We start from the raw sequence: 24185 nt of genomic DNA on the forward strand, positions 1-24185 counted from the left end.
CAAATTATTTTTCAGCTTTTCAAATTTCAATCGTAACCACAGAGAAATCAATGCATTGAAGTAGACTAACTCTTTAAATGGTTGAAAAAACTGATTGTTGGAAATAATTAATTGGACAAACTTCATGACAGACTTCAATATTAGAGTTTAGCTTTCTACTAAACTGCTCATGAACTCATTTTTGTAAATGAAATGATCAGTAGCCTTGAGCAATTATTTTCCAATTTATCTGGGACCCAGAAATTTAAAAAGAAGCTTACCTTTTTTCTGATGAGACGAAAGAGGAAAATAAGACTAGACGCCAGAGAACAATGCACTTTGAACCAACTCCAAAATCAATACATGAAATTGCGGACAAGAAAGCAGAGCGCATTTATGACCAGATTTGTTCACGCTCAGATTCAAGTCAATTGCTATTCAGGTGTTGATGACAGCCCATTAGGCGAAAGAGGGACTTTTGAACCCCCAGAAAGGGTGAAAGAATAATCAGTCGCGTACCACAAAGGTCTTTTCTAATTGCAGTCGAAACTGTTAAGGTTAAAACACGACATTAAAAATGAGGGAATTGTTTAAACAACTTTAATCTCAATTTTTCTACCTCGTTAAAATTTGTGCAAAAACTACAATCAGTTGTTAATTTAGCGGCTTTTCAGAACAGGTTTTCTTGTAAAATTTGTTTGGGAAATTCAATTTTCCTAATGATTAGCCCCCCAGGGAAGTCATTAGTCTAACTGTCCGGCAATTTGAACAAAAGCTCATGGCTCCACTTTTGTCACATTTTCCTTCACCCACTAACGGTTTTTAATTTGACAAAAAAGCACGCAATTGCCTGTTCGGAAATTGAAGCCCACTGATAAGAAGGTCTGTTGTCCGAACCACGGAAGCTTTGTACCTCATTCCATTGAAGATGTTTAAGGTCAAGTCAATTTAAAGAATCGTTCAAAAAGAAGAGGGTTGACCTAAGAAAAAAACAAAGAAATCTAGAAGTGCAATGAAATAAAAAAATGCCGAACTAATTTGGAGTTCGCAGCAGGAAAAATGGCCAGGATGGAAAAAAAATAATGTGAAATAGTCAGAGAAAAAAATAGGAAAAGGTCAAAGATAAAGGAAAAAATCATTAAATTAGGCTCGATTTTTATATAATAATTACAAATTGATTAACGTAGAGCCAAATTTAATGAACCATTATTGTGAATAACAATTAAATCGTTCAAATTAATTTTGTGGGGATGAAATCATTGTGCTGACTGAATCTTGAGTTCGCATCACAAAATTGATTCGGAGAAGAAAAACCTGATACATAAATTAGTTAAAAAAACTTAAAATATTAAATATCAATCGCTTTCGAATTTCTTAATATTAATTAAAATTTGAGAAAAATTATTATCATGGCAATAATAAAGAAAAAAATTAAATTCCTGAAAAACAAAAAAAGGCAGATCAGATTTTAGAAATTAATTTACCTCCAATCTTTTACAGAAGCGAGAACACATTGTGATAATTATGTAATAACAAAGCTTCAAGTTTGCTGTTCTGAGTTACGAAGTATCGCGAGGTTCAGATTCAATCGTATTTAACAAATTGCACAGACCAAAATTGACAATTTTGGATTTGCTAGCGCTCGATCCATACTTGAACACAGCGGTAATTTTAGCCAACTTTGAGCATATTAGGGATTATAAAATAATTTTAACAGTAGGGTTTGTTTCACCCAAAGTATTAATCACCTTGACAGGGTATTAAATACGAGCATGGCGAGTCTCTCTAAGGCAGAGGTATTTGATTACAGCCTCTATATGGCTGCAACTTGGCCTGATCGGGTAAGTTGAATAGAGGTCCTTAATCCAATAAGGACAGGCCCCAATGCACTTGAAATTAGCGGTCTCAGTGGGCGGTCTTAACCACGTGATCAACTAACTTTCAACAGGCGCGCAGACTTCGTTCACGACGCAACCGGCACCGCAGTGCCTAGCCTCTGCACCTAGTTAAATGTCTATTGACTCCAACCGCTACTCTGCTTAAGTTAGACCAAACAAAGCCAAGCTCAACTGATTTCCTACTCCAAAGTTGACTAATTGATTATAATTGAAGCGGAAGTTAATACTAGAACAAGAGTAATCGACTTCAATTTGTTAAACATTGTTCAACAAACTTCATGCTTTGATAATTATTTCCAAATGGCTCCCTTATAGAGGACAAATTCGTGAAACCGGGGAGTTCGAAGAGATACTGTGAATAAGAAATAGTCACTAGTATTCTTCACAGTTTATTGTAAACAAATAAATCATTTTACACCTACCAAATGCCTCACCAGTGAAGAGAAAAATGTTATGCTCAAGGTTCAATTGGGCGTTCATGCGGAACATAGTAGCCTATCGTGCAAAATTTATAGACTATCGTACAACCCGGGCTATTTTTTTCAAATAATAGCACGATAAAGAGTGAAGAAAGTAAAAAAAAGCGTATTCATTGCTTTAATATAAACTTTGTGGAACTATTTGACGAAAAACGTACAAGAAAAATTGAGGGTTGCATAAAAAAATTGGAACGCTGCAAATTTTAAACAACTGGGAAAAGGTAATTCTTTTATCGTTATTGCTTAAATGTAGGCCTACATTATATTATCAAGTTGAGTCTTAATTATTGCTTTACTTTTTTGAATTCATATACAACGGAATATTGGAATATTCAAGTTTCACCTAGTGTCAAAATAAAAATTATTTTTGCTTTATAGAGTTTTTGCGTTATATCCAATCCGTGCTTCAGCACACTCTCGGCTTAAATTGAAATTTTATCAAAACATAACCTATTAATCTCGGGCAAATTGCTCTCAAATGACTGGCGAGCAGTTGGTTTTGTCTGTTGCTAGCTTTGGCTTAATGACGCTAGCTTAAGCTGAAGAGAGGAGGAATTAAGGGGATAGAAAAAGAGATGTATTCGGGGTTTTACGGCGGGATCGGATGGGGAGGGCGGTGGGATGGAATGGGACGTGGGTGGAGCGGGGTTCAATTGTGGGTGGGTGGTTAGGGTGTGGTGGAATAGGACAAAGCCAGACGACTTGGGGGGGGGGGGGGTTCAGACTACCAAAAGAATGCCCTTCACGCCATTAACTGAGTGAAGTATGTGCCAATATAGTCTTAAACCCCCATGATTATGGTAGGGCATAGCCAAAATATTAGTGATTAGCAGGCCCATCAATGACCAGGCAGTTACTTGACTACAAAAAGATAATACAAAAAAATGTAAAAAAAAACAAAGCTGATATCTTAAAAAAATGCTTGTCTCGAAGACAGTAAATAATAAATTAAGTATTTCCAAGTATCTCAAACTTAATCCATTGCAGCAGAAACTTGGCTATTTATCGACAGAGTCAAAAAAATTTTATATAAAAGGTCAGGCTTTTGTGTCATCGAATTGGCAAAACAAAACTTAAACGGATCGCAGAGGCAATAATTCAAATGCCCAAATTATAAATTTTTGACGGCTTAAAAGTACGATGGTCCATCTTCAGAATATATTTTATCAGACACTATAAAAAATTAACTTTATTTAAACAGTTTAAAAATCTTTTAGAAAAAAACAAACTAGAAAAGAAAGATCAGTTACAACAAGAAGTGACTGAAAAAGTCGATTAACACAAACACGAACATTAGCAATGTAGCTTGCACTATAAAATTAAAAATAAATGGTCTCTAGAAAAACAATGAAGATCATATACGACTTAAGACAAATCGTTTAACACCTCGTGACATTTTCTTCGGGGTTGCTCCATAGAGGACAAAAATTGTATTTAAAGAAGACGCTTAATTATTACTCAAGAAAATGTGGATAAAGCCACCCAGAAAGGTGATGAAGCTGGAAAAAAGAACCTCTCAATTATAATCAATAGAACAAAAGTTTATTCGGGAGGAACCAAAATTGTCAAATGTAACAATAACAAAAAATGTTATTCTACAACATTTTCATTGCACACAACTTACATATAAGAGAAAAAACAGTTGACGCAACAATTAAAGATATTTCTCCTTATTGATTGCGAGAATCTAAGCGAAAGCAAATATTATAGCAGGTTTACGTCGGTCTCCGGGAGCAATTATGAGTCAGTTGCGGCACTAATTCAAGTTTCAGTTTTTCAAAAATGTGTAGTCTTATCAATGTCAAAAACTACACTGCAAGACATGGAACTAAGACAAAAATGCCACTGAGCAAATACCACGAACGATGCTGCTCAGACGAACGATGCCGCCAGCACAAAAAAAAACTAAAATAGACAAAATTACAACTAAAAATCAGAAAACTCAATCTAACCAAAAACTAGATGTATTTACTCTTTGAGTGCTTTAAACGTAGAGATCACATTTCGATACAAAATATGCGGTTTTTATATTCATTTCTTGTTTTGTAAACATTTTGCTTAAGCGGGTTGGATAATCAGCAGTACTTCCTGCTATGAACAGTATATGTCTTAGCATCAAAATTATCATGGCCGCTATGCTTATTTTACATTGCGAAGACTTAAGAGAGTTTTTTTGAAAAAATAGTTAAATTGGATGTAGCATTTGAGAATATTATGTTGAATTACGGAACCAAATAGTTCCTACCCATTTATTTTTCTTTTTTACAGTTTTTTTACTGTCAACCTTTTGACGTCTGACTGCTAAACTTCTCGCGCTTTTGCTTACTTAAAATAATTTTTAGACATCTTATGGTTTTTTCTCTGCTTATGGTTTGAACTTACAAGAGGAATTGACCACGACTTTTTTTCAGTTAGAGTTCTTCTACCAAAAAGATACCTAAAAAAGTTGCGATTTTAGTTTGCGTTGTGGCTCATCTCGATCATTTTTTCCAATTGCATTTTTCCGGACTCTATATATTCCCTAAAATATAATTCTCGCCAGTTTTCGACTTTTAAGCACTTTAATTACAATTCATTTGCTCACCAAAAATAAGTTTTACTAACCAAAATTATTAAACGCAAAGCAAAAGACTTTCGATAGGCAATTCTTACATTTGAAATGATCATTAAAATTTTCTAAAAAATTTCACTATATTTCAATAGTTAATTATGTTGGAATAGATGGAAAAACAGAGAGATAAAATTGGTACTCACAAACAGAAAAAAAGACAGCTGAAACTTGTAAAGCTTTTCACATAACGCATCGTCAGCCTCAGATCTATCGTTTTTGCATTAGATCACACGGTGTAGGAGGTGGAACTTCCTTTGATGAGAACAGAAAAGGAAATGAACTTGAGACAATATGGTATAGACAAGTAGCAAAAACCCAATTATTTGATACAAATTAATTCTTTTTTACTAGATTACTTCTTCTCAGATGCTCCAAAAATTTTGACTATCAAGATCTCGGAAAGATGTTTCACGTTATGCCAAAATTATCAAGAGCATACCGGACATGGCAAGGTGCATCATGTTTCAGTTCACTTGAAGAAATAAAATGTACTTCAAACTGATTAAAGAAAAGAAATTGCCGTTTAGTTGCATCGGTCAAATTATCTTGGTTTTATGGTTGGAGTCTGTATATTATTGAAGTCATTTTACAAAATATCAACAAAACTCCAAATTGTCCACGGAATTGGAAAGCTATCGTTAATAGTTTCCTAGTTTCCAGTGCAACGTAATTTAAATTTGTATCCAGCGAAAACCAAATGTTCAACTTGATTTATTGAGCTTTTGGTTTTTCCAAGTTGAGTTTAATTGTTCGGAACTTTGAATAGTGGTTTCTCCTTGAATGCTGTCCAATATGCAACAAAATAGGGCACATTAATTGCTGTTAATAAACATATAGAGTATACTACAAATTCCTGAAATACCTACGCGGTTTCTTTCATGTTTTATCAAAAATTTGATCAAATAAGAAATATATACAACTGCGCGGTGCATGAAATATGTCCATAGTTGCAAATAATTTACGTGAAATAGCTCGACTGCAATTCTAATAAGATTACTTTTAACCCATAGTTCTACTTGTATGTTATGTGTAGGATATTGTCAGGAAACATACATGTTATAGTCTCTTCTCGGCTTAATCGCTACTGAATATCAACACAGAATTCACATTTTGAGTTAAGTTCCATAAACTGTTCATTTGTGCGGCCCTGTGATTTGGACTGAATGTTATTGCTACTTTAAACTTTTCAGCCTATTTTGCTTGAAGAGTTTATTTAGTTTCTTCTTGGTAGATCTACTAGTTAACTGTGCAAAATTATCAAGATACGATCGGCGCAAGTTAGTTATTGCATGGCGGAGATATTGTCATGTTGTCTTTAAACCTAGGCGCTGTTCAAAATTGTGAACAAGTTAGCGCACAAAAGAGAAATGATAGCCGAGGGCGGTTGAGAGGTAGCAGGAACGAAACTAAGGAACAGGTACGAACCTCGGGTAGTTACTAGGTGGCCCTGGAGTGTATAAAATAGGAGTAGCTTGGTCGAACCTAAGTGCTAAGACCGTCTGCCGCCTGCCTGTAAGTAGTCTATATAGCTAACTACTATAAAGATTGATCTTTCCAACAGAAATACTCCCTTGTTTATAACAGCGGCCATTAAAACTCAATTCATAAAAAGAAAACAAAATGTCCAAGTTCAATCCAGGGCTTTCTTGTCTGGGCTCAAAGGTGAAATTAGAACGCCTCAATTACAAAACAGTGTCTCTATGGGGATAAAAAGCGGAAGTTCTTATGATTCCAGATAATACTTGCGAACATCATCAAAAGTAATCTTGAGTAATACAAAGATTTAACAATTTAAACAGTTGTAAAAGCCAAACCCTAAAAACGAATAAAACACAAACGCTTCAAATTATACTAAAACTGCGAATTGGAGACAATCTAAAATGACGACGTTTAAGTCGAAACATCTCTTATCATGCACTAGTCTTCTGTATAAGAATTTTGTATGAAACTGTGCAGAAAAAAGTGAAATGATTACTATATAGTAGGCATCTAATTCCTCGGGAAACACTTTGAGTATTAACTACCATCTGATTAGCAATTAATGCTTCTCCAGAAAAAAAAATAAAGTAAATTATGGACCTGGAAGCAGGAACCGAAAATTCCTCTCAATCTGCGAAAAATGAAGTGTTACAAAAACTGAAGAAGACAAACAATAAGCTCCAAAGAGCAACAAGGAGGCTAGGTAATGTGCGTTCGCACATGATGTTCCGACCCGAGCTCATCTACATTTTGACTTAATTGTCAACCAAATGAAGAGATGTTCAAAAATAGATGCTTGAGTTTGAAAAAAGCGTTACGCAAACAAATTACTAAATGAATTACAAAATGCCATGCCTAATTACAGAGCTCACGAGATCTGCCATCAAAAAGACTACGAAAAAAAACAAAGAAAATAGGCAAAAACTAAAATCTCACGACAAAAACTCAATATCTAAATTCAAAAGCACCTAGTAACAACGTCAAAATGCAATCAGATAAAACCTTAACTACACAAATTTACTTTTTTTACTACACAGCAGGTAGGACTTTTCCTTATGGGACTAGGTTTACACACCAAACACAAGAGCAACATAAATCAATCAATGCGATCTGCGGGAAGTGAAATAATCAAGCAACAGAGAACTGTTGACAAATTAATTGGTTTATAACCCTGCATTTGAACTCTCATGAAGATTGCTATGTTGTTCATTAGTTTAATAACCTCTGTTTTGTTTAATCACCCACGAAAATTCGACAAAAACTAGCCCAACTTATAAAACATATATTAAAGGAGAAGGAAAACAAGTTATATAGCAAAATTGAAGAGTTTCACCCATCCAATAGAAGTTAGCAGCAAAAAAGATAATTGAGAACCCATGCTCAACTCGCTCATCTTGCAGCCATCAGGCCTGATTCAGAGATTTTTCAGAAGCCAAGTATTGGCAGAGAGAGGCCATGTCTTGCTTAGGTTATCCAAGACTTCGGACCCCTCTGGGCAGAAAGAAGTCAAGATTTGAGTTCTTCTCGACAGGTTTCAAGTGTTACGTTTCTCTGTCCAGAGTGCTGTTTTATATAACAAAGAAGTGATGCAAACATAAAATTAGCCTCACTTTTACAAAACTTAGCTCAGACGCTGAACTGAAGCGGTTAAAAAAGCTTATAATGCTCTTACACTAGAATTTCACTGAGAAAAGTTGAGCATTTCTGATAAGAGACAACCTAAGATTTAGGTTGCCCTGTTTGAATTACTCATTTCATTTCGCAGATAAATTCATTGCTCTATCGGGCATTATTAGAAAAACAAACAAAACATTGTCTCATATCTAAACAAATTAATTAATAGTATCGTAGAAACACATTCGAAACAGTTAATAAAAATTTTTATCTAATTTAGAAAAGAGATAATATCATTTCTCGACGAACGCACCAAATAGTACAATTAAACAACAATGACAAGTTTTGCCTTATTTTTTAATGGCAAACTCAACAGGACTAGGTAGACTGACTTCACAGGAAAATTTATTATTCAAGAAGATGCTTCGTTTCCTATTTCACTAACTAATCTGGGCCTTCACTATGTTTTTGAAAAGTGATGAACAATAAGCCAGCTTAACTTTCTAAATTGAGCATTTTATTTTTCAATTACAGAACAAAAAACTCCAGTAATTTTTCAATAAAAATTATACAACGACAAAAAGATAGGCCAAATCAGTCAGAAGATTAGAGATTATCAATAGTGAAAATCGAATCTAAGCTCCGGGGTGTTTAAGTCGGAACCCCTAAAAACTAATTCATTGTGTGTTTGCATGTCCGAAAGACTAACAACGTTTTTGAATTATTTTATATTTCCTATTCATTTTTTTTCAAAATGGTTGACTTTAACAGCGTGAAAGCAATAGTTTCAAATGATGTGAAAAAAACTTATTCAATGCAAACTGGTTCAACTCGAGCTCATATTTGACAAATTAATATGGATATATAATTTCTTTTTAAAAAAAAGAGAAAAATTTTTAAAAAATTTTAAAAGCAAAAACAGTTTCAAAACGCATTTTCTGCTACTCTATGACTTTTTAAACTCCAATTGAAACTTATCAATTATTTGTCACCTAGAAAAAGCGTGGCATCGCCACGTTTTCTTTCTATTTTCCTATGTTACTGTGGAGGGTGGTTGGTCTATACATTATTTGAATTTCGAACGGAGAACAAAATTTCTGTCGGCGTTTACGCTTAATTCTAGTTCAATAATACAACGAAAACAAAACAAGATTTCGTTAAAATGAGTGTTTTGTTTTTGCTGAACGTGCTTGCCAGCAAACAAAAGAAAACAAATGATATTATAATACTCCATCTGAGGAAAGTTTCTTAGATTTTAGGCAACATGAGCAAAATAATTGCCGTTAGCTTTTTCCTAATGAGCTCAAATGTCTGATGATTGGAACAAAATTATTGATTGCAATTTTATTTGATAGAAACAGGTTGAATTTTCTTCATGGTGAGATCAAACCAATATTAAGGAAAAAAACATTATTTAAGCACTCTTGATTTCATTTATGTTAAGCCATTTAGCGTTTGAAGCAGTTGATTTGAACCTGTGGTTATCATGTTTAGCAACTGTGAAGAAGCCTATTTTTGCATCTGAAAAAAATGTGTTCAGCGACTTCGACAGCGGAAATTTTGTCGAATACAATTTCAAACTACAGAGCAGTCCTTTCTAAAATTGGTAATCCTTCAAACCTTGAGGTGTCAATTTCACTATCTGGTACGTGTCTTGTTACATGCTGCTCACTTTCACTGATCAAATATAACTGGAATTTGTGACCTCATGCAACGTTAATGCTGAGACATTTAGAACAAAGTTAATCTGTGTCATTGTAAAAATGACACAAAATTGACACTTAATTTAGAAAACTAGAGTTTAAAGACAAGTTGAAATATGTTTCGTACTTACCAATTTAAAGTTGGAGTAAATTGTGCCAAACAAGGCAGTAAAGCTGTCTACAGGTACTTTATCTTAATCAACCAGTTGATCAGATGAAGCGGGTCCGAATTAAGAGAGCGGGGTAGTTGCACACGCGGGGGATTGAGTGGGGATTAGGCGCTTCAAAGGAGAGAAGGCTTTGCAATTTAGTGAAGCGCTGGTCTGCTGTCAGCTTCAGTAAAAAGGGAGAGAAAAAGGAGAAAACAGGATTGAAGATGAGGAACACACGGGTAAAATAAAGGATGAAAGCGTTTAGAGGGGTCACTATATTGTCAGGTGGTGGTTGTGTCAATTAAAATGAGGCAAGTTGACGAAACAGAACACATTCTAGCATGTTACTTCAGAATCGATAACGAAAATAAACAGTTTGTTTTAACGACACAATATGTACTTTTGTGTTAAAAAGGCTCTGTTTTTGTACATCAAGATGACATTGGTCGAAAAATTTCGGGAAGAACAAACCGATCAAATGTTGTGTATTAGTTTCTTTTTGCTTTCTCAGTATACACAAGAACTGAAAAAAACTTTTTACATAAGCACTTTGTCACGCCATGCAAGTCCAAAGTGACTGAGTCAAGACTAGACAAAACACCACAGCATCCAAATTGATTCTTACTCAGCTTGAAAGACTTAATCTTGGGGTCTAGACTGAATCAGAAACTTGGCTAGTTATGTTCAGTCAGATTTCGGCTACTATTTCAGCAGTTGAGAAACATGCTATGTGCAATTTTGGTCACCATCCAATGAGCAAGGAAATACTATTCGCTGTTAGATAGGTCTACCCTCTAACGCGAACGCTACCCTGTGGAACCTTGCCGAGAGTAGTAGTTATTTGTCCCGGCCAATTCAAGAACTCATGTAAATTAAGAACTGTCATGATTTCTTATTTTTACTCGATGTAAAACTTTAAAATTTTAAAACTAATTTTAACCCTCACACTTTTGGGTCTCATATTGGGTTCGCCAGATGGAAATGGTATAAAAAACAAAAAAGTAGAAAGGGATCGATCATATTGTGTGACTTAACCACGATCAGCTATTTTGGTACTCTGGAACTGATTGTTGAACTGAGGTACTGGTTGAACTGAAGAAAATAAGAGAAAGAGAGAAAGAGAAGAGACCAGCGGGATCACTGCCAGTTCTAATCCCGCTAATTGAAACGTGCCACCCGGCACCACGCGGGGAGGGCTTGAAACAAATTAAGGATAACCAATTTCATCCCCCCCCCCCCCCAATGTCAACCTCACCATAACACCCTCGCATTTCAATCCTTACTTACACCCCAACAGACAGATACAAGCTAAAGCCCCTTTGACAAAAAAGGAATAAAAAGTGATCCATCTTAACAGCTCGGAAAGAAAAGATATCACGCGTCAGAAATTGAAGCCTGCTAATTATAAATGTCCGTCAAGAGTGGAATCACAAGTTGTGTCTTTGATCGGTTTCGTTTTGAAACAATTTGGGACTAACTCTCGCAGTAATTGCCACTATTATTACAGATAAAGTAGCAAAGGGAATTTGTAAATTTTCCGCTTGGGAGGAAAAAGCCGCTGAGCAGGTTTCACTACCAAATAGTGTGGCGTTGGAAGAAGAGCCGTTGGTTTGGTTTGGTTTGGTTTTATTACCCAGAGAGGAGTAAAGCTTTGTGGAAGTTTCTCCAATTACGGATCTGAACTCGTCTCTTTCTGTTTGTTTTATTGGAAGAAACTTAAGTCAATAAATTTACGGCTCATTGCTGACTTTAACAGCGATTTTAGTGAAACTTCACATGGAGCGCATTTATTATGTTAAGAGCGTTTGAACACTGTAAATCGACCGTAAAGCCAATGTATATATTATACATAGCACTCAGCTCATGCAAGCTTTATGACAGTCCCTAGCTCAAAACTTTTATTAAAGGCCCAGGTCTGGGTTTGTCTTATTCTATTGCGTTGGATATGTAGCTTCTTCTGGCTTTAATCAGACAAAACACTTAAGAACTCTGATCTTCATTTCTGCCTCTTCAGTTTGACACGATCTGCCCGTTGTTGCGTGATTAGAAAACTGTGAGAATTGCGAGACAGTGCTGATAGTTATTCAGACAGGTGATTTAAAGAAGGTACATAGTTTCGGGTTGAAATCTCCCGTATCGGCCAAAATTAACCTGTATTATTATTTTAGTGTACAATGACATCACTTTCTCGGGCTTGCATTGTGGAAGTTAAGTTGTATTACCAAAGACAGAAAGTACGATTAGGGAGATATAATTGCTGGTTCTGCATAATGTCCACCATCTTGGTTTTGTCCAACTTAGGGGAGGTTCAATTTCGATTAAGGTTTTCTAATGGAATTTAAATATTGCTTCTCTCTCAAAGAACTTTGTCATTTCTCTTTGGAATGTTTTGGGATTCATCAGAGACGTATACCAGAAAAGATTGTAGGCGAATGAAAGCGTATTGATATACTTAGCTACAAGAACAAATATAACAGACAGTGGATTGAAGAGCTTAAAACATTGGTTAATTCTGACAGAGGAATCCACTGGACTGTTTTCAGATTTTTCTTACACCTTTAGTATTTAATATGAAGCTGCTTACCAACTTACATGTTGGAAGGGGAAACCAAAGAATGCTGAGCATCCAAGTTAAGGTCCAGACAAAAATCACCTCTGGACTGATCTCACATATGTTTGCGTTGAATAGCGTGGATCTTACAAAAAATCAACGCATTCACCGCCAATCTCACATAATGTTGCGTTTTTAGCGTTAACACCGGCCCGGGCTCTAAAGAAAATATCAAGAACGACAGTCTCCAAAAAAAGCGTTCCAAAACGACAGTTCCAAACATTAAAAGAACGGTCAAAATGATCGTTTCCTAATTGTAACGATCAAAAACTATCAAAAACAATCAAAAACGATTACTTCCTCATTTTACCGGTCAAAAAGTGATCAAAACCGATCAAAAAGGGTCAGATCTCACAACATTTTGACCGTTTTTGTCCGCTCTAGTCAACAGGGGCAGACCGTATTTGTTAAAGAAGACCTCTGACTGGACAAATTCCAGACCATTGTCAAGAAAGATTATGATAAACTCGAAAGCTTTTTCATACCATGTGATTCGAGTGCGTGATTTGCAGTTGTGCGCTCGAATATAGTCTGATAAGAGATCATATTGGTCTGGTTATCTCAACCTTGTCAATCTAGACAATTTTTACATTAATCAGTAGTGTTGGCAAAAATCAAAGCATTATCTTTGAAAGAAAAAATTCCTGTGACGTTAAATCTGTCATAAAACCATTGATGCGTTGTGTGGATACCTTTGCAGACAAAGTAATTGGTTTAGTTGCAGAAATTATGAAAGAAAAGCGCAACGCAGCTATAATTGACAATCGAAATTGCGTTAACGCCTCAATTAAATAAAAAGTCTTGATTGCAAAACTTAGGCAATTTTGAAATCTGAAGTGCGAGTGATCCATGTAATGAATGATGCAAAACTCATCAGAACGGAAACTGCATGCTGTAGAATATTCAGACTTAAAGGCAAACGATACCACCAGATATTCGCAACTAAGCAAGAATTAAAATAATTGAAAAAATTCTGGCCCTGCGAAGGAAGTGACATACTCAACCATGAGTCGGTCAATAATTCTAGTGCGACAAAAAACATGATGGTCTATAGAAAACAAAATGAACTTCAATGTCTCAAAATTTGAAGCTATCGGTTTCGAAGTTAACAGAGAAGATTAAAGTGATGTCGCATTTTTTGCACAGGATAATGAAATTCCACTCAAACCAATTGTGACAGATCTTGGATTGATTTTTACCACAAGATTCAACTGGTCTGATCATATTAATCAACGGATCTCAAAAACCCACCAAAAACTTTTGTTCTTGAGAAGAAACTTTCCGTATTTCACGAACATTATAACAAATCTGAACAGAACTTTGTACAGAAGTTTTTTTTGTCCATTCTCACTTATGTTTCTAAAGTATGCTTTCCGAGTTGGCAAAATTTCAGGAAGTTAGAGAAAACTCAAATAAGTGCACTGAAATGGGAATTGAATGAGAAAACTTGCTCAGATGACCAATTCAATGAAAGCCTTACTCAGCACAATCTGTTGCCAATTAGTTTTCTAACGGTTCGAAAATACCTAATTATGTTGAATAAAGGTACAGCTGTGAAAATGCGTTGAAACTTGCAAACTATTGGAAGTCTTACCAAAGCTGTAACCGAACTTGCTCTGCTAGAAAACGTTTCATTTCAACAAACATCAAATGCTCTCAAAATACAAAATTGGGGGAGTTCTTTCTGGTTAGAGTTGTAAAGTAAGACGATTATGCAACAAAATGACGCTGCGGACTTTGATTGGACATCCCCATTGCCATTTTTTAAGAAACAATGAAACATTATTCAAAAACAACGATTGGTTATTTGGTTCATAAAACTACTTGATGAAGATAGCAAGCAAGTGTAGGCGGCCATCGCTTGTTGTTGTGGTGATTCTCTGATGGTCAAGACAGACATTCTGATTGACAAACAAGCTTGGTTCTTTTTATCATCATGAGTCCCATTCCAATTATTTTGTAATTATTTTGTAAAACTTCCACCTGGTGCTATCGAACAAACTACACACTTCAACCAATTCGCTTCCCACTTTGTTGATACATAAAGAATAAACAAAAATTGGCACCCCAATGATATGATGCTGAATGTCTAACGTACATTGAGTGTCCTGTAATCAACTCAATCTTTCAAGTACCAATTAGATCTTTTGAAAACGTTCTTTAGGTACAAAGGGATAAAAGTGGAAGTAGCCACGAAAAGATTAAAAATCACTGTTCAAATGCGGCTTCAGCTCTGGATCAATGGTGAGCATTTTTGTTGCAGACCACAGATCGCATATTGTCTTTTTTTTTAACAAAGCCTCTTTCTGCGCCATCGTTGGTCATGATATCAAGCATTTCTTTGATGTGTTTTTCCGAGCCGGACGAAAAGACCGTCATCAAAATACCAAGTGTAATGAACAAGATCCGACAAAGATTCTACTATTTTCATTATTAGTGACCGAAATGTCATGGAGAACAGTAGAAGGCGCAGGGGATCTCCTTATAGAACGCCTAAATCACTATTCACTGCATTGCTATTGAAGCGCAAAAGATAAGTTGGAAGTAACAAAAATCCGTGAACGCGACAATTCCTGGTACGAACTAACCAGCAGCTACCAGCATGTGAAATAATTTGATTGAATTGAACGTATCCTGGAAGTCAATTTTAAGTACTTTGATGCGATCAAAGGCACAGAAAAAAATTATGTCTACATACCTTACGATATCAGAGTTAATGATAGCTTCTGCAACTGACTCCAACGACTAACTGTGCTGTGACCAAGTCCATTTACGCTTCAAATGGCTCGTGATAATTACTAGTGAGGGAAGTTCATATCTACGAGCATTTGAAGCTTCTGGCAGCTGTTTTAAGACAAACACATGCCCATCCAGAGGTTAATAGCTACATTAGCCCCAAAGAAATTCGCACACTTTTTGATCCGCAGAAAAGAAATTAACTATTGAAAACTGAAATAAGACTTACAAAACAAAATAAAAAGTCCATTAAAGTTCGCGTCAGGATCTTCTGCAATGTTTTAGGGAAGTATGACATAAGTGTATTAAAAAATTTTTGGCAAACTACTTGGCAAAAAACAATTAGACTCTTATTTGCATGGTATTAGAGATGTCTACATATACGAGAATCCAGAATTACTCACTATCTTTTGGTAACAGAAATGCTCTCAAAATATATCAAGACACCTGAGAACGGACAGTAATCGTCTAATCGTGCTCTTGCAAACTGATAATAGCGTACTGATTGTTTGTTTATTCTGTCATTTGGTATCAGTTTGAGAACGAATTTATTATTTATTATAGTGATAAAGACTCAAATTGGTTTATGGACAAACCAAAATGTGCAGCAAAATGATTGCATTATTTTTTTTCTTATGTTTTAAGGCCATTGATGCAGCCACAGCTTTAAAGTATTTGAACATGGACAAAGGTTTTTGGTGGAGTTGATCCAAAACAACGCCACTGCTTGTGTATTCTATCGTCAATAATATAGGCAGAGTCTATAACAGATCAGAAATCTATTCTAATAGAAGTCTTGCAGCTCTTCATATGCCAATTAGTTGAAACAAATTGAGCTATAAAACTATATTGGGTACTGTGCTGATTTTGACTTCATATAGTAAAATACCATTAGAGAAAGAGCACTTGTTCATAGGACCTGAGACAAATACTGAGACAACACAAGTTATGACACGTTAGATAAAGGGTCTGTTTTAGCTCAAGAAGATTAATAGATTAAAATTTTAGATTTAGGTCAATTAAAAGTAGGAGATTGAAAACAGCGAACTATTAACAAAAATCATTTGTATATATGGTCCTAAAAGAAGTATAATATATATGTATGTATGTATGTATGTATGTATATGGTCCTATTATTAGCGGATCAATAACTAGGGACGATTTTGGGGCTTATTAATTGGTATTTTTTACCTTTCTCCTTTTGCAAAATTATTCCACGTTTCACGTTTAAAGACACTTCCCAGGTCGTTTTAATATACTGTATAATTGCTCTAAGCGAGCCGGGATAATTTTTTAAAAAAAGTTTTTCTCTTTATAAGTATTTTCTTTCTCTAAGTTCAAATAAAATGTCATGTGTCTGTTCCCTCAAATAAAAAATGATAAACTGTTTTCTGTATCCAAGAATACTCACAAGTAAGCAGATGTAAAAAATTATACGTCAGTGACTACAGAGGGATCACTATTTGACCATAGACCCGTACTCAAGTGTTTCAGAGGTAATGATAAAAAGTGCCGCATTTCTTACAACGATAGTTAAAAATCAACCTAATGGAGGTATAGAATAACTGGATACGTATCCTAGTAAGATACCTAACCACAATCTCGCAGTAGTGATGTTTGAAGATGGGATTGAAGATAGTGATCCAAGAGATCGTCTGAACAAGAAAGGTGTGGAATAATTTTATAGACTAACCTGTTCTCTGACAGCGGACAGTTGGCAAGACTGTTCTCTGATCTGGACCTGTTTCTGTGCTATGTCAGTGTTCAACTCATCTGCCGTCTTGGCCAGCAGCTTCTCACTCGTACCACTTGAACAAACAAACACAACATTTCAATTAATCAGTAATACTCTCAGTTTATAGATCTACACACGGCTGGCACCCACCACGATTAGAAAGGGGACACATAACAAAAGATTTCTGAACAATTATGAGAATCACTGACTTTACATAGCAAGATATAAAACAAGAGAAAAAGCTTATAGAAGTATAATCGACTGAATTGCTTGGACATTGAGACCAAGTTTTGATTTGAACACTAATCTAAAAAAGGCTTGACATTGTGCGTTTGCACAATTTTCTGCCCACTTAAATAAAAATTAACAGTAAAATTATCACACCCTTCTCTTGTCCAATTCGATCAAGAGTGATGGAAAAGAAAAATTTCTTCTCAAATCGTTTTAAAAATAAGCTTGAAAATTAATTTTTAAAAAGAATTGAGAAATTTTCCTTTTCCAAACGATTCATTATACCTCTACAAATCACTCTTACGAAATAACTTTTGCTGCAATGTTGAAAATCAAAAATCAAAAATGGACGTTGTCCTGATAGCTTTCAGATGTAATACACAAAATAGCTGTCAGGTGTAAACCTGCAAACACAAACATGAAACTAAAACTTCAGGTAATTTCTTGAGTATAAGAGATATAACCAAACCAAAAACAAACAGATTTCGTTTTATAAGTAGAACGCTATTGAAATCACTCGATTACACCTCATAATCGCAAATAAACTAGATTGCAAGTAACTGTTTCAACTAAAACCAATTTTGATCTGTTAGTTCCTTTTAAATTGAAAAAAAAACGTATACAAAATGTATAAAAACGTCATCAAAAATAAACACAAAACTATCAAAATAAATACGAAAACCAGGAAAAAGCTATCCAGTTTTAGCACTTCTGTTCAAATGCCGTTTCAGCTTTGGACGAAAGCTGAGCATTTCTGTTGTGGACCAAAGATTGCATTTGTCTTTTTTGAACAAGGCCCCTTTCGGCGCCATTGTTGGTCATGAAAAGGCTATCCAGTTTTAGCACATTAGTGCAAAATAATATTCATCAAAGTTGTTCAAAATTCTTAGACTGTTGCAATCTTAAATAGTCTCCAGTTCCACTGATGAAAATAAATGGAGGCATTCAGGGCACAAATAAAAACATGACGTTGCGATGTTTGAACGACAAAATTGTACCATTACACCCAAAAAAACCTTAAATGTATGCTTCACCACAAACAAGAAGTTAGCACATAGAAACGTCTCAGTGTTAATCTAAGTTGAAATTAACTGCTTACATAAGAGTGGTGGATGCGATATTAGGCAAGAATTTGATTAGGCGAAAGGAATTATTGCAGCCATTAGCCGAAAATCCTGGAAAAATATTGTGTGAAAAAAACGGCAAGTTTCAATTAAAACACTTGAAGGAGTTACAGTAATATCCGCGTGGTAATATAATGTAGTCAAGTGACTATTTCAAATGTCTTCATAGAAAAATAGTTACAATCAAAATCTGACCATTTTTTTGCTTTTTGAAAGTTTTCACTAAGTAGCTCAACTCCCCCAAATTTTTCGTGCGTTTTTCAACAGGTTTTTCTAAATCAATAACATCAAAGCTCTAATGATATGTAATTTTAAACATGCACTACTGATTCCTTGTTACTTGTTACAAACCAAAATCATTGGCCGATACGACACTGAGTTGAGAAAAAAGTTGAAATCATTTAAAAAATGATACATTTTGCATTGACTCTTCACTACTTTCTTGCAAATAAAGACGACTGTTAGGGACAATTGACAACTTTATAGCATCGACTGGTTTTTAAAATACATTTCAAATAGTTTATTTGGTACGCCTAATTTCCACAAAAGTTAGATCTAAAACTTTTGCCTAATGGCAATGAAATTCCTTTCACCCAATCGAGTTTTGCCTAAAAAATACACCCCTCCAGAGCACAAAAAACTCGTGAACTGGTGTTAACTGTAAAGTTCAGCTTTGTTTTCTTCAAGCTACCAAAACTTTTTTCATGTTATGAATTTCATCGAAAGCTTAAAGTGTCTACAGCAAAAGATTTTGATTGCATTTCAACAGATTTAATAAAGAAATTTGTAGAATTTTAAATTTAAAGCAGCGAACTGTCATCTCAACGAAGACTTCTATTTGGTAGAAAACATCAGGATCTCTTTTCCTGATTTTAAAGACCTGTGTAAACCGAGAGAACAAGCTTAAAATTATTAACGAGACCCGAAAAGACATTGGCATCAGTAGAACAAATTGAGCGTGTAAACTATGCTGCTCAATTTTCTGGCCTAACAATTGCTTAAAAGAGCCGGAAAATTCAATGAGGCTGGCTCATGTGCCAGCGGAAAAGAAGACGACTACTCAAAGTTTAAATCGAAGTACCTTCTTAAGAGATTTAAAGATTTAAAAGAGTGCAGATGAGAAGTTTCTACAAATTATGGCAATCTATTGATGAAGTCACTTTATCTCAATTGTAATTATCCTAATTAATAAATGCATGAAATAGATCGAAAAACACATTGCAAATATAAAACCCCCACTAATCAGAATAATCGCAATAAAGCCGAATAACGTTTCTGGTTCATTTCTGGTTCATTTCAAGATTGACCAAAATCACGGTGCACAAAAAAGTCGATGAGAAATGTCATTTTTTGAGAGTCAGCAACAAGACCACAAGAAAAATAACAAAAAACAAAAGAATAAAAAATCACCTTTCATTTTTTAAAAGTGTCAAAATCAGAAACTCGATTACCATTTAATGAGATTCATTTTTTTTCATAAGCGGTCAATGAAATATTTCATAAAAAAGACCAAATAAACAGACAAAGTCACTCCTATCTTTTGCAAAAACACAGTAACAAGCTTCTACTTTTTGACCATTAACAGCAGAAAAGTCATCGAATGCTGACTTAGCTTCGCGCCGAAAGATTTCTTCCCATTCTGACAAATCTTTTTGAGCAACCAAAGAGACCTGCAATAATTGAAAGTAAGTGATAAGACAGCCACAAGTACAACAAATACAAGTGCAACTCAAAAATTGGCCTTTTTTTGAAAACGAACACCGTATAAATCAAAGAAAGCAATAGCTATAACCTCTAACGAATAATTCGATTCATTTAGGCTTAGTTAGCAACTGATGTTGAGCTGATAATAATAGTTGAATAGATAATAATAGTTGAGATAATAATAGTTGAGCTGATAATAATAAATGTTGAGCTGACTTAGTTAGAGCTGATAATAGTAGCACTAAGCGATAAGATAACAAAGTGAAAATAAAAATTCCCAAGTGTAAAAAAAATCGACAATATTATTTTATTACTTGAAAACAAGTAGTGTAAAAATAAAAGCAGTCAATTGGTTTAAAAAGAAAAAAATTGATCAGAAAAATGCATTTGAATTAGAAACCTAAGAGTCATGTGCCTAATTCGATTAAATGATATGTCAACAAAAAGTTCAAAAAATACACCTAAATCTCAAAAATTCACTAAAATGTTTTGAGAACAAATAGAGTAAAAGTCATGAAAACCTTTAAATATGACCTCAAACTTTTAATTAGGTTAGTTCACGTGCCACAAGGAACCAAACATATTTGATCATTATTAAAGATACAAGGTGATAGGACTTGAGTAATATTTAAAAAGGGGGCTAATTTCAAAAAATCACAAATGTTTTTTAATTACAAATGATGTTAAAGTCATAAAAAACTATAATTGCTCATTGATGAATTCAAGCAATTGCAAACAGGCTCAGTGAGAATACATTTGTGGCATTTCAACAACACTCAAGAGAAGAAAAATTGAAAACAGACGTAACATTGAGAAAAAATTTCCTCTGAAAAACTAAAAAATTGTTCGTACGCCAATATCTCACTCCACTTTTTTTGTTTGGAAAAACGTCAAGCCTCAAACCTACTCAATTTTTCTCTCCCTTTACTACCTCAGCGTGACTAAAAACACCACTCTATTTTAATTTCAATCCAAGAAAAATTGTGAACAGATCTTAAAAAAAGACAGATTTGAATAAAATCCATATACTTTTGATTGCAATAACAAGAACAAATATATCAAATAGAACATAAAAAATTAGAAGCAAAAATAAAATTGTGTGTCAGAAGGATAATTAGAATTTGAGTATCAGAGAGCATGAAAAGTTAAACTCCTAGGGTAAAAAATTAAAAATTTCTTTCTAATAAGGTCACAAATTTTCTAATTTTGATTGATTTTAGCATTGATTTTAGATTGATTTTGAATATCTGAAACAATTTTTTCGATGAATTCGCATCACAACAAACCAAATTACTTAAAAACTCAATTCAAATTCTCAAACACAAAACACAAACTTCTTTAACAAACAGGAAAAATGTTTAAAAACGTTTCGTGACAGCCTCCAATATGTGATCGGGGTTGTTGTTCCAACCCTCAACATAAAGGGGGTCAAGAACTTTAGAACAGCCCTACTTTTTCGTCAAGCAAACATTGGCCGGTGGACATCTTTTGGGGAGATATATAAAAGTGGTACCAATAGAAAGCTCATGAAAAAATGAATTGATTGTTGAAGAGCCATTTTCAATTTTGTGATTCCTTGAAGAAAAATTTAGGATCAAATTAATTTGATTAAGGATCAAATTAAAGTTTTTCAAATTTTGCTTTTTCACATATTTATTTAATTTAATTCCGTTTAAAATTTACTTTATGAAGAGCTTGCCCGGATCCCTGCTCAATCTGTTCGGTACATTTTCCTGAAAATTATATCAGCAGGTCTTAATCAAGTTTAATTTTAAAATTTTAGTTCTGGAATACATTCATCATTCATCTAATTAAAGTTACCAGTAAGCGGAATTTCTCAGGGAAAAATAAACTGAAGAAGTACTGATTGATGTCATTTCCTATGATCTCCGTAGATCATTTCGATTTGTTTTAAAGATGAGCAGTTTTCGCAGTTAATCCAAAAAATGAAGTGTATGAATTTTAGCTCTCTGCCTAAAAAAGGGCATCAAGTATGCAAAGGTAAGCATTCAAATAAAGCAAAAAGTGTTCTTCCTAATAAACTTCTCCTCCAATAGAAGAGATATCAAAGCTCAATTAATGTGGCAATCAGTTGAAGCTCGTCCAACGAAAAGCTTATAGTGTGCAGAGGTCATAAAACTTCGCATGTTTTTGAGAAATAAGTGAAAAAGTGTAATACCAACCTAGAGCCCTCCAAACATTAACAATAGCTCTTGTACATATTTATCATAGTGGTGCAGAAAAGCTTCAGTATACAACCAATGTGCATAGCAGAGAGGTAGAAATGAACTGGATGTTTGAAGAAAAATTTTTTTTAGTAGAAAAAATTGAAAACTTCTAGAAAGATTTACATTTTTTTTATTTTTGGCAAAAATTTAGATTAAAAATGCAGCTGATATCAGTATTTTTTAAATAAAAATTAAACAGGGTATTCGCACAATTTGACATTTTCTTTAATATTTGATTATCTTGAAAACTGATTTCTCACCATCTTTGCAGCGAAAAGTTTAAAATGGTTGTACCACCAAACGGACAGTTGTTTTCCTGCTGATCTACTGCTTTTTCTGATTTTACCTGAAAAAGTATTACCTTGTTTACTTATAAAACACGAAACTTTCAGTTATAGCTGAAGCAATTTGATCTATTCTTCACTTGATTAACTGTTAGAACAAATAGCTAAAAAAATCTTGACAAGAACTATTTCCATTATTGACATATCCGCTCGTGGGAATTTGTTCTCGGCTTTTGAGTCTCGCCATGGAAAATAAACAAACCGAGCTTTCGTAATTTTCACAAATGCCTTCTTTGAACTGAGTTTTTCTGCTTAAAAGCAATGTTTTGTATATAATTGGTTTACTCTGTTTCAATTTGAACTAATAGTTCATAATCAGCCATTGGTTGAAGATTTTTCAGTTTTAAAAGTAATTATTTAGACGTGGAGGAAATGTTAGTTTCCAATATTTTTTGGGAACTCTAAATATTTAATTTAAGTTTAACATCAAGACAGAATTTGGTTGCAGTAAATATCGTAGCAGATCTTAGTGTGGTTACTTTTTACTGTACGCATGATATTCGGTCAAAGAGAATACTAAATTTGGAAATTAAAAAAAAACAAATTTTTCATTTCTCAATTGCATAGATAATGTGCTTACTCTCGGGCCGTTATTTTAATGATTGGAACTCAAATGAAGATTAATTTCAATGGCTATGATTTCAGTGTTTTAATTTACAGTTTTTACGTCCAAATACAAAGTACAACATATGTTGGTTTGGAACTTTGTGCGCGGACGCATATTACCGATCATCCTTGTTTTCCATTAAGTGACGCTAAACCTCGAGTGAGATATATTTTTTGCATTAAAAACGCTTTTGAAAAGGTCGCTTTGAAACATATATTGGCCAACGATTGGACCCAATAAAAAGTTCTCAGTAAAGTTTTCTCAATAAAAAGTTCAGTTCCAATTGGACATGTTTTTTGGCAAAACTAAGAAACAAGTTTTGATACTGTTAGCAGGTTCGCAGTTATTTGTTCCAAAACATCTCGCATGCACTTATAGCCATCATAGAAGTAAGGAACGACATTTTTTGGAAATTTTCAGCTACAAATTTTAACCCAAAAGGAAATAAAGATTTTTGTGTTTGATTGTGCATTTCGATAGCTAACAATTCACAAAAGATCACGTTTTTAACTAATATAATTGCTGTAAACAAAAAGTCGTCGGGTTGAAAGTTAATTATGAGATACAAAATGACAAATAGTTTTAGGTTTCGTTGTTCAGAAAATGGCTGTTGAGTAAAATCACTAACGATCTATATGATTTCATTATGAGCCGCAGATGATAATTTTGATTGATGAAATAGTAATACAATTACGAAAGTCCTCGTTGCTCATGTTTATCCTTATCTCGGTTTTTTGATCAACTGCAAATTGTTGCCTATCACGTATAAATTGGAAAAACTCAAAACTGAATTTTGCTTGACGCTTTTTTCAAAAAATAAATTTATGAAATCATTTTGGTCAAATTACAAAACCAAGGATCAATTTTTTAGAGGAATGTATCATGACAGTTTTGATTGCCATTCATAATCATGTAAGAAAACCAGATACTGATGTTTAAAAACAGCACGC

General features: G+C 34.2%; 2 protein-coding genes across 10 annotated transcripts in view; both read right to left on the reverse strand.

The window, feature by feature from the left end:
• Positions 1 to 24185, reverse strand: part of LOC142339915 (uncharacterized) — a 164542-nt gene that overhangs the window by 94999 nt on the left and 45358 nt on the right. The gene's annotated exons all lie outside the window — the stretch shown is intronic.
• Positions 1 to 24185, reverse strand: part of LOC142339873 (uncharacterized) — a 345440-nt gene that overhangs the window by 35164 nt on the left and 286091 nt on the right. For all 9 annotated transcript variants that reach the window (XM_075390195.1, XM_075390220.1, XM_075390202.1 and 6 more), the window contains one exon: positions 16956 to 17070. In XM_075390195.1, the coding sequence (XP_075246310.1) occupies positions 16956 to 17070 (115 nt within the window). The remainder of the gene's footprint in view (positions 1 to 16955; positions 17071 to 24185) is intronic.

Source organism: Convolutriloba macropyga, chromosome 1 (assembly GCF_964194025.1).
Source record: "Convolutriloba macropyga chromosome 1, txConMacr16.3, whole genome shotgun sequence".
In the NCBI taxonomy this organism is placed as follows: Eukaryota; Metazoa; Xenacoelomorpha; order Acoela; family Convolutidae; genus Convolutriloba; species Convolutriloba macropyga.